We start from the raw sequence: 16174 nt of genomic DNA on the forward strand, positions 1-16174 counted from the left end.
GCTAGGAATATGGGACCAAATACAAATTCTTTGACTACTTTAATACACTAAGTGAATTTGTCCAAATACTTATGACTTCAAATCGGGGGAGTAGATTTAGAAATGAAAGCCCTTTATATACGGTAAATCAGATATGAATGAAAATACCCTCAAATAAAAGGTGACATTCTATATTGTTGTCTCATATGAAACATTTAATCTTAAATCCAAAATACTGGAGTATATAGCCAAATAAAAACATTTGTATCACTGTCCAAATACATACAGAGGGGAGTGTATGCACTAAAGGGGAGAAATGTGCTACTTACACAGTGAATGTGCTATGCTTACCTGAATACCCATTGGTGATCAGCATGGGGCACCCTAATCAATAAAATGCACTACTTTCGACCAGTGCCCTGAGCAAATGTAGTGCACTATATAGAGAATAGAGTGTGATTTCAGACACAATCTATGACTAATGTAGGAGTAGAGAGACACTCACCTGTTTGATGGGTATGGCCCTTCCACTGCCTATACTATCTGTTTTACTGTCAGTGGTCTTTGCCTGTTCACTGTTGGCTTTCCGTGACTGCAAGGAAACAAGAGAGTCAGTCGGTCACTGGAGAAAACATGGAGGGGGAGATGGGGAGATGGGAGTTGAGTGAGGTGCATGTGTCAAGATGAGCATGTGGGTCAGATGTGAGAATGTTTGGAGGTTGGGGTGTGTGGGATGTGTGTGTGTGGGGGATGTGTGAATGTATGTGTGTGTGTGTGTGTGTGGGGGGGGGGTGTCTGTGTGTGTGTGTGTGTGTGTGTGTGTGTGTGTATGCGTGTGTGTGTATGCGTGGGATGTGTGTGTGTGTGTGTATGCGTGTGCGTGTGGAGAGCGGTTGGGAGGCGAATTCAACATTGCAAAACAAAATTCTCAACAACAACAAAAGCTTTGAAAATAAACAAACAAGCAGACCAGCGTAACATACAGCGGTAACATTGACATGCGTGCAGTAATAAAAAAAGACCAGACCAGAACAGACCAGACCAGACACTGAAGAAACATCCCAACACATAATAGGTAGTAGACCAAAAGACGACCACACATTGAGTCATGACTCAGTCCTGTAAACCCATGGGAGATCCATCCCTCTGTTAGGCCCACAGTGGACCCTTCCAGATCATAGAGGAACACCCCTCTCTTAGGTCCACATTGGGCCTTTCTAGGTCAGTCCAAATCAAGTTTTAAGGCCCAGCTGGGCCGTTTTGCATAGATACATTGACAAGTCAAGTTGAAAAAGCAATAAAAAGGAGAAAAGGCAGGTAAGGGGGGGGGAAAGAAGGTTATTATGAAGAAAGTTATCATATAGGAGTTTCATAAAGCGTTTCCTTTCAAATTCCTCTGAAATTCCTATTGGAACACCAGGAGGGAAAATACATTTCAAGGCAATCACAGTGTTAGGGTTAGTACAGCTGGAGTTGAACATGGTCATTACAAACAACAGTGGAACACATCAGTGAACAGGTGCAGCAGCACATTTCACCAACACCTGCTGCCAACACATTACATTTCAAATGACAGACTGTGGAGGGAAAAAGCAGCGAAAATACAGTATTACCCCATTTTCTGACAAAACACAGTACCTGTACACAGAATATCCCCAAAGCACGGACTAACAGGTGAAATACAGGAATGTCACTCATAACCAACAGACAAGACTGTTATGGTCTCACTCAGAACAGGATGAAGGGATGCCCAATCAATCACCAATGGAGAGAGGTAGAGTCCGAGTTCAAGTAAACCAACTCTGGTTTATCATTTTCAACATTTTATTTTTTTATTCTGATTATTTTCGTTTCTATACAGACACCATACAAATCAAGTCACAGGTTTCACTCCCAAATAAGATCAACAGAATGAGCCAAACATTGCAGTTCCCACAAAATATAGGATGGACAATAAAGGCATTATTTATATATATATTTCATATATGTATATAATATACTTTCTATAGAGTACCATTGTAAATAAAATACAATACAAGATATACAGAAGTCTTATATTTGTCAATCCATAAATGATATAAAAGCGATGATGGAATAAGTTCATAATTTTCATACCAAACCGAAATTGAAATGAATAAAACCATTTTTAAAAGTAAATAAATATCAATAATAAAGGATGGGGAATGGATAATTCCAAATCATAGTCAAATTAAATAAATAGACACTACATTCATACAAGTCGGTGCAATCCATTTTCCATTAGTTATTCATTATTCTGTATGATACCACTTGTGCCTGACTCCCTACTCTTAATTTTTATGAAGGCCTTCATAAAACTACCCGACTTCACCTAACATTCCCTTATTTAAGTTTGCCACATATTCAAGTCCATTCAAGACTTTCCCTGAAAAGAAAGAGAAATGAAAGAGAAAACGATGAAAAGAAAGGGGTCGGGGGGTGGGGGGGGGGTGGGGGGGGAGTAAACCACAATGTACTTGGCACCTCTAGTCCTTGAGTCCTTGTTTTATGGCAAAAGGCAGTGTGATGTCATGTAATGGGGCCGTGTCCTTTGAGTGGTTGAATTAGAATTCCAAGCGTGACTTGACTGTACTGTACACAGACTGTTTGTAAGGGTGTGAAGCAAGGTGGGCTTGAAGGACGTGGGGGGGGGGGGCATTTCCAGCAGAGAAGAGTTCCTACAGTCTGTCACAATCCAGAGGGTGGATTTGACTGTTTTCACTTTGACCATGAACTGACTCCCAGATCTACTCAGCAACTACCAATGTTACATGTTGCTTTTTTTTTTGTCACAAAGTTCTATGGTTTCCATAGCGCACCTCCCGACGGCACAATTACGCAAAGGGGGCACTAGGGCGAAGCAGCAAAAACGCTCTAGTCCCCAGTCATTTCTCCTTCCTATTGGGTATGACAGGCCAGAGGGACAACTCATCGGGGTGAAATGTGCTTTTTTTGATAGCACAGCGCTCTTAATGCGGAAGGAGTTGGGAAGCCCTTTTTGTCAAAGAAAGGTTGGAAAATTAGCACGGATCTGGAAATATCAACAACAACAAAAAACATTCCAGGAGATTCTTTTTTTGTTTCCTTTAGAGTGGACATCCAGTGCAAAAGGAACTAAAATGGCTGACAATTATACATGGGAGTTGATGGATATGCGGTTTAGACGTGGCCAAAACAAATTTAAAAAATATGCAAGAAGGTATTTGCCATGATGGTGCTTTTGAACATAGCGAAAGAAGAAAAATGCCTCAAACAGCCCTGAAAATATATGAGATATGCCAAAACCTATTGATATGGTCACTAAACCATGGAAGCACTAGGAAATAATTTCTGTGTACTTAGCTGACACCTAGTGGCCATTACTAATCATGACAGAAGTGGGCTGAGGGTGATGATAATGGCTGGTGAGACTGACTGACTGGTGATGAAGGTGGTGAAAAGACACGGTGGATAAACCAACGTCTTTATGAGTAAAGCTTTTAGTAACTTTGAGAAATAAAAGTTCCAAAAGAGGCAGATTCACCAGTCAATTTGCAATGCACTATATAAAGCTCAAAATTTTAAAATAATCAAAGTCGCCTCAGCTCATTCTAATATTCCAATGGTACCCAGTGCCCACTAAATCTATAGTCCGTAACCTAAATAAATTCATATTTTAATTATACTTCAACATGAGTTGTTGGCAATAGCCTACACTAAAAAAAAACGTGAGTTTTTGAGATGAGTCTACTTAAAAGCACTTCAGAACCCAAATCTGACTAGAGAGCATGACATCTAATTAGATCGTGCACTGGGATAGTTTATGTGGTCACTGTTAGTACTCTGATTTCCACCCCCCCCCAGCAACCTTCGACTACACATGTAGAACAGTAATACATTGTGCTTTAGAATGTATCATACAGCCAACACACGGTCTTATCTAAACTGAAATATATCCAACAGAAAAAATATTGGAAAATTGTTCCTGGCATATTCTAACTAGCAATACTGTGAGTACAACACCTTTGTGGATTCATGAATATGACCGCAAAGTTAGCCACAGTGTTGTTTCTAATTAGTGGAGTGTGTTTTTGAAAGGTCTTTCTATCTGGTTGACAAGCCCACAAAACCCCTTAAGAAAAGGAAAACGAACCCAAAATGGTTGGGAGAGAAATAGACACTATAGTGTTGTATCATCTATCAAAATAACCCACAACGTTAAGGCTTCTTCTCTACCCTGACTACAACTCTCCGAAACGGTTAGGGATCACAACTACCCAGTACTCTGATTAGAAGAGGTGGCACTGCGAGTGTTATAATACTGACTTGCTAACTATTTGTGGCCAGAGAGAGAGAGAGAGAGATGTTCAGGACTACAGTATTGTGAATGGCACGTTAATAATTCTGTTTCCTCAAGAGGTATTCCAAATTGAGGTTGATGAAGAAGCAAAGTGAAAACGGATAGTCTTATCGTGGATGCTGCTTGGTAAACAAAACTTACATTTTTCTCTTGTATTGTAAAAAATGGCAAAAATCCTTCCTCTCCTGTGCTCTTGAAGTGTCATTTGGGAAATGGAGAGTCGTCAACCCCACTCCCCCCCGCCCCCACCCTTTGTTTCTCCTCCCTCCACCCATCTTCTGCCCCTCCCTGTCCCGGCTTGCCGCTCCTCAGAAGGTCATGAGCTGAAACTCCCGTTCAGCCTGCCAGTCGGGCACCCACACGGGATAGGTGGCATGCTTGGGCATCTCCATGATGCGGACAGGCAGAGGCTCATGTCTCTGGTGAACAGGGTTAGTCACTACCTAGCAGGGGGAGGGAGAAGACAAGGGGAGCTACTAACTGACAGACAATCTGCACTGCTCTGCTGCCCAGAGCCCCGTGATGGCTACCACAGTAGCTGGGGTAGGGGGAGATGTTAGAGGAAGTGAGGGGGCTGGGATAGATGGGAGAGGTTAGATGAAGTGAGGGGGCTGGGGTAGGGGGAGATGGGAGAGGTTAGATGAAGTGAGGGGGATGGGGGTAGGGAGAGATGAGAGAGTTTAGAGGAAGTGAGGGGGCTGGGGTTAGAAGGGAGAGGTAGAGGAAGTGAGGGGGCTGGGGTTATTGGGTAGAAGGGAGAGGAAGAGAGGGGGCTGGGGTTAGGGGTAGAAGGGAGAGGTAGAGGTATGAAAAAGGGAACCTGGGAAAGGGATGGTGGTAGGTTGGAGCAGGTGAGGCTGGGTAGAGGTAAGAGAAAGGGAGGCTAAGGATGGAGGGGAAGAGATGGAGCTGGGGAAGCTGAGGAAAGTACAGCGGTTAGTGCAAGGCTCTCATAGGTAGGGAAGGTTAGAGCTGCGTCACGGGATTGAATAAGGGAAATTCAGGTAGAAGCTAGAGTAAGGATAGAGGTTTAACTAAGGCTATCAGAAGTATGGGTAATTGGAAGAGGGTTGAGCAGGGCAAGCTGTGGTAAGTACACTGGTTAGTGGCCAGAGGACAAAGGTAAGAGCTGGGATATCTGGGGTAAGGGCAAAGGTTAGAAAAGGGATATCTAGAGTAAGGTAGGGGCGGAGGGAGAAGCGAGGGAGAGCATGCATTATCTGACTCTGTAGTGACTGAAAGGTTTATAGTCTGTCCCTGACTTTTAGTTTAGTTTAGTGTGGTTGGGTAGGGTAGGGGGGGAAGTTGCATTGCTGGCTTTGCTGGGGTGTAGCCTTGCCTCACCCTTTCTCTCCCCCAATAGGGAGTCACTGCAAAGAAAGGATCTAGTAAAAATAAGAGGGGTAGGGAGGGAGGCCAAAGATTGAGACAGAGGGGCCAGGAGGAGGGGATAAGTGAAAGATGAGTAACTCATGAGAATCTACTTTCAATTGGAAAGGAAATGTTACCAACATAACAAAGGTTTTAAAAAGCTGAGATATTTTTCCACAGTGCTTATAGCTTTGATATTTGCTTTAAAATAAGAAAACCAAAAAATAAATGAAGCATTTTGTTCATAGTATGGGTTCAAAATATAACCCAGGTGGCAACCAGCAACCGTTATCCTTATAATTTGTTTCTCTTTGCCCATTTGTGTTGCTTGTATAAGGAGTAAACCAGGAAGGCTTTCTGTGCCTGTATCTGATACAGCCAGGAAGTGGGCGGCTTTGTCTTTGTCTCCCTCTGGTGGACAGTGTGTGTGCGGTACTGCGCCCTCTAGTAGTGCGAGTGGGTGTTGCTCTGCATCAGCTGCCGCATACTTACTGTGAAGATGTTGGAGCGGCGCTTGGACTGCTTGCGGATGGGTGTGGGCGTGTTGGAGGCGGCGATGGTCTCGATGCGCATCTCCCTCTGGCTGATGCTGGGAGTGGAAGGCACCGAGGAGGAGTAGTCGCTGAACGCAACTCCGCCATTCGCCGCCTGGAAGAGGAGAGACGGAGACGGACAGAGAGAGAACAAACTAGTCAGTTAAAGAAGGAAGGATCTGGGAAAAAGGAATCATAATATATAGTTTATGAAGGCTACTGTACGCTCTGTATTTTCAGAAGATTACAGCCTACGTCTTGCAGCATGTGCCAATTACACAGAAGAAGCTCATTGTTTTTCCTGACCACGTAACCTGTAATATCCTAAAACTAGGGCCCTGAATTTTTCCTGGTCAGGTCACGTGGTCAGGAAAAACTCCTGGCCCTAGTTAGAAATAATCTGGTAGAGGGTGTGGCCTCACCTGGTTAATGTGCACAGAGGGGAGGGATGCGTTGGGGACTGATGAGTGGCTAGGCGAGTTGGGAAGGGACTTGCACGGACCAATAGACAGCTGCTGCTTTTTCCTCAGAGCCACCACCTTCTGGGCGACTGGTGGGAGAGAAAGAGAAACAGACAAAACAACAGAGGGTTAGGAATCAAACACAACAACAACAAACAACAAAGTCCACTGATATTAACCACTTCATAGCAATTCTCTTTTTCAATCAGGTCATACGTTACAGACGGGGGAAATTAACCTTATACAGTTCTCCAGAGATAACAAAGCATCTCAGTTTCCAAGGGGAAATACTCCTGCAATATGATGTTCAGAGAAATGAGCCTGTCTTAAGCCCAGGGAGATATGCGGTGTGATGTTAACCAAATGAGACTGTCAGGTGTAGTACAGAGGGACCTGATTGACCAACGCAGACGGCGTAGGCAGCCGCCCGTCACTTCGCTGTAGACTCCAGCGGGAGCGGGATCTGGGATTCTGCATGAGGTGAATGAGAGGCCGAGGGAGCGAGAAGAGTTTAAGTCTGTCTGACAGCCGGGGAACATGTTGGTATTGATAGTTACGGGGAATGGAGAATGGAGGAGCCGCTCGATCTCAAGACACAAAACACTTTTTGCTGTTGTAATTCTTTCAAAGCAAGCAATTAATACAGCGGGGAGACCCGCACGGCTCCGTGCGTCAACAAGCAACGAAAAGGAGAAAGTGAACTGCTGCGTTACGCATTCATAAAGTTGGGGAAAGAGAATGTTTGGGGACTGTTTGAAAGCTGTCGTTAATAGGATGCACTGAACCCGGCAGGGTATCGTAGTGTGGCAGGACCGGATGTTGTTGCTGTTCAAATTAAGGTTGTCATAAAGTTCCGACACGTTTTCTCCTCGAGCGCACAGGTTTCTCTCTCGTAAAGCAGACATGAGTTCCTTCTTGGCTATCGGCACCGCGTTGAAAATAGTCCTCTCTCTCTCTGCCCGTTACACGTTTCTTACCAATGGCCTTTCCATTGACATCACATTGCCATTTCTAACATGAAAGGCTCCAGCATCTGTTAGGGTAGGTTGGTTTCTGGATCGCAGTAGAAACACTATGGGCGGACATCGGCCCATACAATGACACACTGTAAACCATTATATTGTGATCCTGATCGCAAGGATCCACAGGGGTCCACAATCTATTCAGAGAGGTTGGGTTAAATGGGAAGACCCATCTCAGTTGAATACATTCAGTCGGACAACTAACTAGGTCATCCCCCTTTCCCTTTCTAGTCCCAGGCCGGCACTGACACTTCTCATTCAGCTTATCAAGAGGAGATTCATTAGTTACTAGGCTAGCTACATTATGTTCCCAATGCCCCAGCCCGTACCATCTTGGAAGACTCTCTCCACATTGAGGCCGTAGGTGGAGCAGGTCTCGTAGTAGGTGGAACGCTTCAGGTCGTTGGACAGCTTCCTGGCCCGTGAGTCATCGATCACTCTGGGGTTGGCAGCACTGATGGCATCTGGGGAAGGACAAAAAGGGCCAACAAGAATGTAATATTGTTCTGAGAACATGTCATTTGGGGGGGATTATGTACGGTGCATTCAGAAAGTATTCAGACCCCTGGACTTTTTCCACATTTTGTCAGGTTACAGCCTTATTCTAAAATTGATTAAATCGTTCCCCCCCCCCCCCCCCCCCCCCCCCATCAATCTACACACAATACCCCATAATGACAAAGTAAAAGCATGTTTTTAGAAATTTTAGCAAATGTATTAAAAAATAAAAAAGTATTCAGACCCTTTACTCAGTACTTTGTTGAAGCACCCTTGGCAGTAATTACAGCCTCAAGTCTTCTTGGGTATGACACTACAAGCCTGGCACACCTGTACGTGGGGAGTTTCTCCATTCTTCACTGCAGATCCTCTCAAGCTCTGTCGGGTTGGATTGGAAGCGTCATAGCTATTTTCAGGTCTCTCCAGAGATGTTCCATCAGGTTCAAGTCCGAGCCACTCAAGGACATTCAGAGACTTGTCCCGAAGCCACTCCTATGTTGTCTTGGCTGTGTGCTTAGGGTCCTTGTCCTGTTGGAAGGTGAACCTTCGCCCCAGTCTGAGGTCCTGAGTGCTCTGGGGCAGGTTTTCATCAAGGATCTCTGTACTTTGCTCCATTCATCTTTTCCTCAAGCCTGACTAGTCTCCCAGTCCCTGCCGCTGAAAAACATCCCCACAGCATGATGTTCCCAACACCATGCTTCACCGTAGGGATGGTGCCAGGTTTCCTGCAGATGTGACGCTTGGCATTCAGACCAAAGAGTAGAATCTTGGTTTTATCAGACCAGAGAATCTTGTTTCTCATGGTCTGAAAGTCCTTTAGGTGCCTTTTGGCAGATTCCAAGTGGGCTGTCATGTGGCTTTTACTGAGAAGTGGTTTCTGTCTGGCCACTCTACCATAAAGACCTGATTGGTAGAGTGCTGCAGAGATGGTTGTCCTTCTGGAAGGTTCTTCCATCTCCACAGAGGAACTCTGGAGCTCTGTCAGAGTGACCATCGGGTTCTTGGTCACCTCCCTGACTCAGTTTGGCTGGGCAGCCAGCTCTAGGAGGAGTCTTGGTGGTTCCAAACTTCTTCCATTTAAGAATAATGGAGGCCACTGTGTTCTTGGGGCCCTTCAATGCTGGAGAAATGTTTTGGTACCCATCCCCAGATCTGTTCCTCAACACAATTATGTAGATAGGTGTGTGCCATTCCAAATTATTTCCAATCTAAATGAATTTACCACAGGTGGACTCCAATCAAGTTGTAGAAACATCAAGGATGATCAATGGAAACAGGATGCATCTGAGCTTAATTTTGAGCCTCATTGGAAAGGATCTGAATACCTACGTAAATAAGGTATTTCAGTTTTTTTTTCAAAACCGGTTTTCACTTTGTCATTGTTGGGTATTGTGTGTAGATTGATGAGGAAAATGTTAATTTAATAAATTTTAGAATAAGGCTGTAACGAAACAAAATGTGTATAACGTCAAGGGGTCTGAATACTTTCAGAACGCACTATATGTGAAAATCCACACTGAAGTCTCAAGTCTATGCTCAAACTAAGGCCCAGAGTTCTTCCTGGTCAGGGCACAAAAGTCAAAACTCCCAGCCTACTTACATCTTCATGTCTATTTATGTCAGGTGTATGGTAACAACTGGCTACCTCCAACCCACAAACTACCACTATGGGGTGAAGCTAACATTCCAAACAATATCCATACCTTAAGGGACTTGCTAGTTAAATCAAAGTGCAATAGAAATACCTTGCGTCCCGACCAGGACCATGGGGACCTCTGCTGTGTTCCTGTAGCTGGACAGACGCAGGAAGTAGTTGTAGACTGTCTGGAAACTGATCTCATCCTCCAGACTGAAGACAAACACCACAGCGTCTACCCACGCTGCAAACTGCAGGGGACACACAGACAGAACACAGGCTTGATAGGATTCAAAAAAACACCAACATACTGAATGTGTGTGTCTGGGTGGGTGGCACTGTCTGGATCTGGGAGGACCGGAGTGTGTGGCCAAAAGGTATCGGGTAACCGGATCGGCTTCACTTGTGTATAAGATGTTGTATTTATTTATTTTTGATGTAAAAGAGAGAACCAGCTTGTGAGAATAGAAGAGATAATGACGTTTTTCACGCTGAAATAAATCTAGCCCTTATTGAGCTGTTCACATAAAAATTCATTTCAAATCAATTGATCATGGTGAACCAGGAACCACCTGAAACATAATTATCTTATGAATCCCTTGATTGTTGAATTTTTTTTTAATTACCACAGCAATTTAATGTCAACTTAATGAACAAGTGAAGCTTAATGAATAAAGTCCACCTTTGTAACAGCTTTGAAATATGCATTACTCTTTCCGACTCAATATTATTATTATTATTATTATTATTATTATTAGCATGCCAACAGTGGAGGCGGCTGAGCGGCTCATAATAGCGGCAGGAATGCAGCAAATGGAATGGCATCAAACACTTGAAACCCATGTGTTCGATTAATTTCATCCCATTCCACCGACTCCGCTCCAGTCATTACCACCAGCCTGTTCTCCCCAATTAAGGTGCCACCAACCTCCTGTGCATGCAAAACAATTCCCTTTTTATATTTGTATGGGAGTGGCTTCAGTTCCATATTTGTGCAGGAGAGGGCAGTGTAGCAACATCATTGTAATGACACGGCCTGTGTTATTGTTTTGCCTGTGTAGCCAGTTACTAGTGGGAATATCAATTAAATCTCAAATATGGCTATTACAACCCAGTGTCCCATGTTATCGGGAAGATGGAACCTGTTTTCCCCTGCACTATTCCACAAACCTAATATCCTAGTGCATCACCAGGGAGAGAAGAAAGGAAGAGGTTTCCCTTGGGCAGCAGAATAAGGTAATCATAATCACAAATGCTTCTGAGAAAGTGGTTAAGGAGGAGAGAGAGCCCAAGCACTAACAGTGTATCAACCTTCGCCTTCCCCTCCCTCCATTTAGTCATTCAGCAGCGTTCATATCTGTGGAATTAATCAGACCTGGGTTTAAATACTACTTGAAATAATGTCAACTACGGTATCTGTGCTTGATTGAGCTTACCTGTTGCAATGGAACCAATAAAATAGTCACAAAAGAACAAACTCTACCCACCTGGCACTTCAGGCAGGTAAACACCATAAAAGCACTAAAAACTCCATAAAGCAAACACAAAACGTATTTTGGAAGATTTCAAAAAGTATTTGAACCCAGGTCTAGAATGGATGGGGAGATCAAGCTTTCAGTTTAGAGTCACAGCTTCAGCTGAGACTCCAGTAAGTGGGAACGTAATGAAGGCCTCTAATTACACTGCGCTAATTACACCCAGCTAGGAACGGAGCTACAGTCATTTCCATTCCCATCTCTGGGACTGGGAGCAACATTAGCATAATGCTAGCATAACTCTGCCTGTGAGCCAACCTTGCTAATTTCTAGCATAACTCTGCCTGTGAGCCAACCTTGCTAATGCCTGTGAGCCAACCTTACTCATGCTCGCATAACTCTGCCTGTGAGCCAACCTTGCAATTGCCTGTGAGCCAACCTTGCTAATGCTAGCATAACTCTGCCTGTGAGCCAACCTTGCTAAGCCACGGAGAGGGCAGGTATCATTGACTGTTTCATCATCACAAATCCCCAATGGAGGGGTTGGAGAGCCAGGATGCTTTCACTCCAAGGCCTCTCCAGAGAGATTCCAAAAAATAGGAAAATGAGGCCTCCAGAGAGAGACAGACATGAAATGGCTCAGCCAAGAGCATCACCACACCATGTTTCCCTAATTACTGAATGAGTACCTGGCATAGAGGCACAGTCGCTAGTCCTATCAGACATTGTAATTTGTATCATATAAAGAACAAAAGCTAGAGTCTGGCAACCATATTTATTTTAGAAATGTTTAGCTTCGTATTTCTTTGGTTTGGTAAGGCCAACCTAGCCTCGTGAGCCATCCGGGTCTTGCAAGGTTAAAGCCAATTTATGCTTTATCTGAAAATGTGGTTGGAGGCTCCATAATGAGGGTGTGACGCAATTCTGGAACCTCCAGAGACATGCAGAGGCCAAATTCAGCTCCTTACCGCATCGTGCACCTACCAAATTTTGTAAAAATGCGGAGGGCTCCATATAGCTCCGCATCGACTTAATTGGTTGACGGTAGGCAGTGGCGGTTCTAGCTTTTATGGCTCCCTGGGCTCCCTTCAGCGCCCCCCAGGCAAAAAAAAAAAGAAGCACCATTCTGCACTAACTGTACTTGTTATTCAGACATTTGGAACAACATAAATAACCTTTAATAACCTTTAAAACTATATAAATATAAAACTATATACAAAAATAAGACTCATATCAAAAAGAAGTAACAAAGACAAATAGAAACAAATGTGTTGATTTGGCACTCGGGCATCAATACATTACCCATCCCCCAACACTGTCAACCAAGAGTCAAGACTAAACCAGTTCACCTTGGTGGTGTGCAGACTGGTTTTTATATTGCTCTTAACAATTTCACACAAACCAGAAGAAAATTCAACAATATGTCTGTGAAACTATATATTCACAGTATTATGAATGAATTGTGGTGTATTTGGTAGCATTTCGTAGTGTGACTGATTTTACTAATTGTATTAGTACTGTACAAAGTTAGAAGTGCGCTATTTGATAGATCCCCCCCCCCCCCCCGTTCCCCCTACCTTGGGCTTCCAATGGGGAGATCTGAGGTCAACCTACCCCCACCTCCCTCCCCATCTCGTACTTCTGAGTGTGAGACCTTCCCAGGCAGTAACCTGCCTAGCTCACAAACTAGAATCAGGGCACCTGCTCCGACCAGGTTAATTGACCCACAGTCCCACACCGTGACATGATATCCTTAACGTGATGTGCAAATGAGCGATAGAAAATCGAATCAGCAAATGCCACCATTCCCTTCAAAAAATGTGTTCGGGCCCCCAGCCGGATGCCGCCTTAGGCGGCTGCCCATGTCGCTTATACCTAAATCCGCAACTGACGATAGTTGAGGGCCGGAGCTCCTGTAAACTCACTTCCTTGACAACTTCCTTCACAACAGCGCAAGAAGTATGAATGCCCTGACTTCTGCAGAGGCCGTACCGCCATAAATGCGGCATGGCAAATGCAGACGTCATACTGATCGTGCAGTGCATTTCACATAAATCATTCACTGTAGGGCAGCAGTCATCAGTCTGGTAAAACGAGGCTACCGCCAAAATGTTCAACTCAAGGGTAAGTGTTCCAGTCTGGAAGCACGGTTTCGACTGCTCCTACAGTCTTGCTTCAGTAATGCAGTTTAACTGATGCCTGGCCCAGAAGGACAAATTCCATAGACTGCCACAACGGAATAAATCCTAATGAGACACTTTAGTCATCACCTTTGTGCACAAAACATCCACTGAATTATTCAAATAATTGTAACTCACAGCCAAAGGTATCAGCATTTTATTTTCATCCAATGTCTGCCATGTTTTTGGATGACGTGATGACGTCGTCGTTGCTCCCTGTGCGCACTGAGTGCTGGGGCGCATTGTGTTGTTGGTCCGTGTAAACCGGACGCAACCCGGATATAGACAGTCCAAGAAGGATATAGACAGTCCATGAATCGGTGTATACGAACGCGAGTAGATTACCAACAGTCGGACATCTTGGACACAGTCTCCAGGATATTATACCTCAGTGGTTCTGCTCACCAGTGCTGTGATCTGGCTCCTCCTCCTAGTAGGTGAGTTTCCACCTTTAAATGCCCAGGTGGCTCGCCTCTCATTAGGTTATTTGGTTTATCTCGTTTAAGAGGTGTTTCCAAAGTTGATTGTAAACGCTCATGTTTGAGCATATATATATATTTTTTTGAATTTTTACCCATTTTTCTCCACAATTTCGTGGTGTCCAATTGTTGTAGTAGCTACTATCTTGTCTCATCGCTACAACTCCCGTACGGGCTCGGGAGAGACGAAGGTTGAAAGTCATGCGTCCTCAGATACACAACCCAACCTAGCCGCACTGCTTCTTAACACAGCGCGCATCCAACCCGGAAGCCAGCCGCACCAATGTGTCGGAGGAAACACCGTGCACCTGGCAACCTTGGCTAGCGCGCACTGCACCCGGCCCGCCACAGGAGTCGCTGGTGCGCGATGAGACAAGGACATCCCTACCCACCAAGCCCTCCCTAACCCGGACGACGCTAGGCCAATTGTGCGTCGCCCCATGGACCTCTCGGTCGCAGCCGGTTACGACAGAGCCTGGGCGCGAACCCAGAGTCTCTGATGGCACAGCTGGCGCTGTTTTCAATAACGTGTAAAGTATTGACCATTGTTCTGAAAATGTGTGTTAGTCGTGTTTGAGAATGTAGCCTACCTTTTTAAAGGGTCGGTGCTATTCAGGATCCATGGGACGTCCCAACTCTGAAGCTACCCGATTGAAGTTGAAATCATTTAAAATTAAGGTAAGAGTTATGGTTGAGGTAGGAGTTAAGGATGTCCCAAGGATCCCAGGTAGCACTAACTATTTTAAAAGGAGTGACTGGTTTATGCCAGATTACTGCTCTCCTCATCCATAAGAGCTATTGTGCGTGTTCCTTTGCCCAGGCGTTGCTGACGCATGCCAGATCTTACAACGCCTGGATAGATATTTTAAGTATCAGCTAACCACATCATATGTTATTGCAATCTGGTTCCCGATGGCACAGTAAATGATGCAACCATTGTTCGATGCATGCAACGTTTGAGCAGGGGAACGCGACCGTTGTGTTAGTGAGTTAAATTGTCGTTACAGAGCCCTGACAATTTATACTCAAAATGTGTGCATTTATGGGCATTTTGCTCTGTATTTATGGTGCATTTGCCTTTGTACTCCTGTTGAGTTACTGCAGTATTGGCCAATTAAATTCAGTGTTTTTCAACCAAGTATTTTTGCCAATTCCTTGTCATTATCTGTATATTTTGTGTATAAACACTCCTACTGGATCTCGTCTTCCCTCCGTCACCTGCACTGTAAATACCACCTATTTTCTTCCTCGAATGAATGAATCCGGCTCAACTCTTGATGCTCCACACCAACTAGGCTGCTGGGTCCTCTATCTTAACAAGAGTGTGTGTCTGTTCTGTCTTGTCTTTCCACTATGAAATGACTTTTAGCTAGGTTTAATTGTTGGTAAGTTCTCAGGGCACAACGACTTGGTAAAAAGCAGTATGAAGCACTGCTGAGAATGGGAGAGCTGTGCAGCATTGAAATGAACCCCCCCCCAACAGAGAAGTGTTTATTAGTTCCTGTCTGGTTGTTGTGGAGGAGATCTTGCAGGCGTTAAGTGGCATTAATTGGCTGTGCTGAGGCATGCGGGATCAGAAAGCAAGTTGTGCGTACGTACCTGCAGCTCCGGGGGGCCTCCCTCGTCTCTGATCAGCAGCAGGTAGCTCTGTCCATCAACCACCATCTCCTTCTTGAACCGACCACCTGGGGAAGAGGAGAGAAATGTCAGGGTGACTTATTTGGTGGTGCGTTGCCTAGAATCATGCTTCGGCAGTATTAATACAACCAATGTAGACTGATCTACTTTACCCTGCCTATTAAAGGGGTTGTCAAAATGAAGGAAGAGCGCTAAACTCAGGCCCAAAGTGGTGTAAAGCACTTGCTACTCTACCCATTGTCACTGAAAACGTGTTTGGTTTCGCTACAGCTAAATCACCAAAATGCAATATTAATTCCAATATTCTTCACCAGCACACACCAGTAGACCTAAGCATGAGTCAGATTTCAAACTTCCCATTGATGACTTTCCATTCCAGTAAGGTTTGGTCCCATCCCGGCATGTGATTGTGAATATGCTGCGGTTTGATTTTGCCCCGCTGTCTCAATAAAACAACATTTTATAATAATCCGAAGCTGGGGGAAGAAAACTGGTCTCTAAAGTCAGTTACAATGAAGGGAAATTGCCATTTGGCATGTTTAAAC

At 44.5% G+C, this 16174-nt stretch overlaps 1 protein-coding gene across 5 annotated transcripts in view; it reads right to left on the reverse strand.

Moving 5' to 3' along the window:
* LOC110508590 (arf-GAP with GTPase, ANK repeat and PH domain-containing protein 3) overlaps positions 1-16174 on the reverse strand; it is a 221412-nt gene that overhangs the window by 94424 nt on the left and 110814 nt on the right. For 3 of the 5 annotated variants that reach the window (XM_021589215.3, XM_036966890.2, XM_021589214.3), the window contains exons 4-9: positions 15591-15676; positions 9967-10108; positions 8053-8187; positions 6663-6790; positions 6200-6355; positions 485-571 (exon numbers count right to left, since the gene is read on the reverse strand). In XM_021589215.3, coding sequence (XP_021444890.1) covers positions 485-571; positions 6200-6355; positions 6663-6790; positions 8053-8187; positions 9967-10108; positions 15591-15676 — 734 coding nt within the window. Of the gene's footprint in view, positions 1-484; positions 572-3067; positions 4780-4983; positions 5722-6199; positions 6356-6662; positions 6791-8052; positions 8188-9966; positions 10109-15590; positions 15677-16174 lie in introns of those variants that run through there. The other 2 variants (XM_090225450.1, XM_090225451.1) reach the window with 2 other exon arrangements.

This window comes from Oncorhynchus mykiss, chromosome 28, assembly GCF_057628025.1.
Source record: "Oncorhynchus mykiss isolate SJ-2025 chromosome 28, ASM5762802v1, whole genome shotgun sequence".
Classification (NCBI taxonomy): Eukaryota; Metazoa; Chordata; class Actinopteri; order Salmoniformes; family Salmonidae; genus Oncorhynchus; species Oncorhynchus mykiss.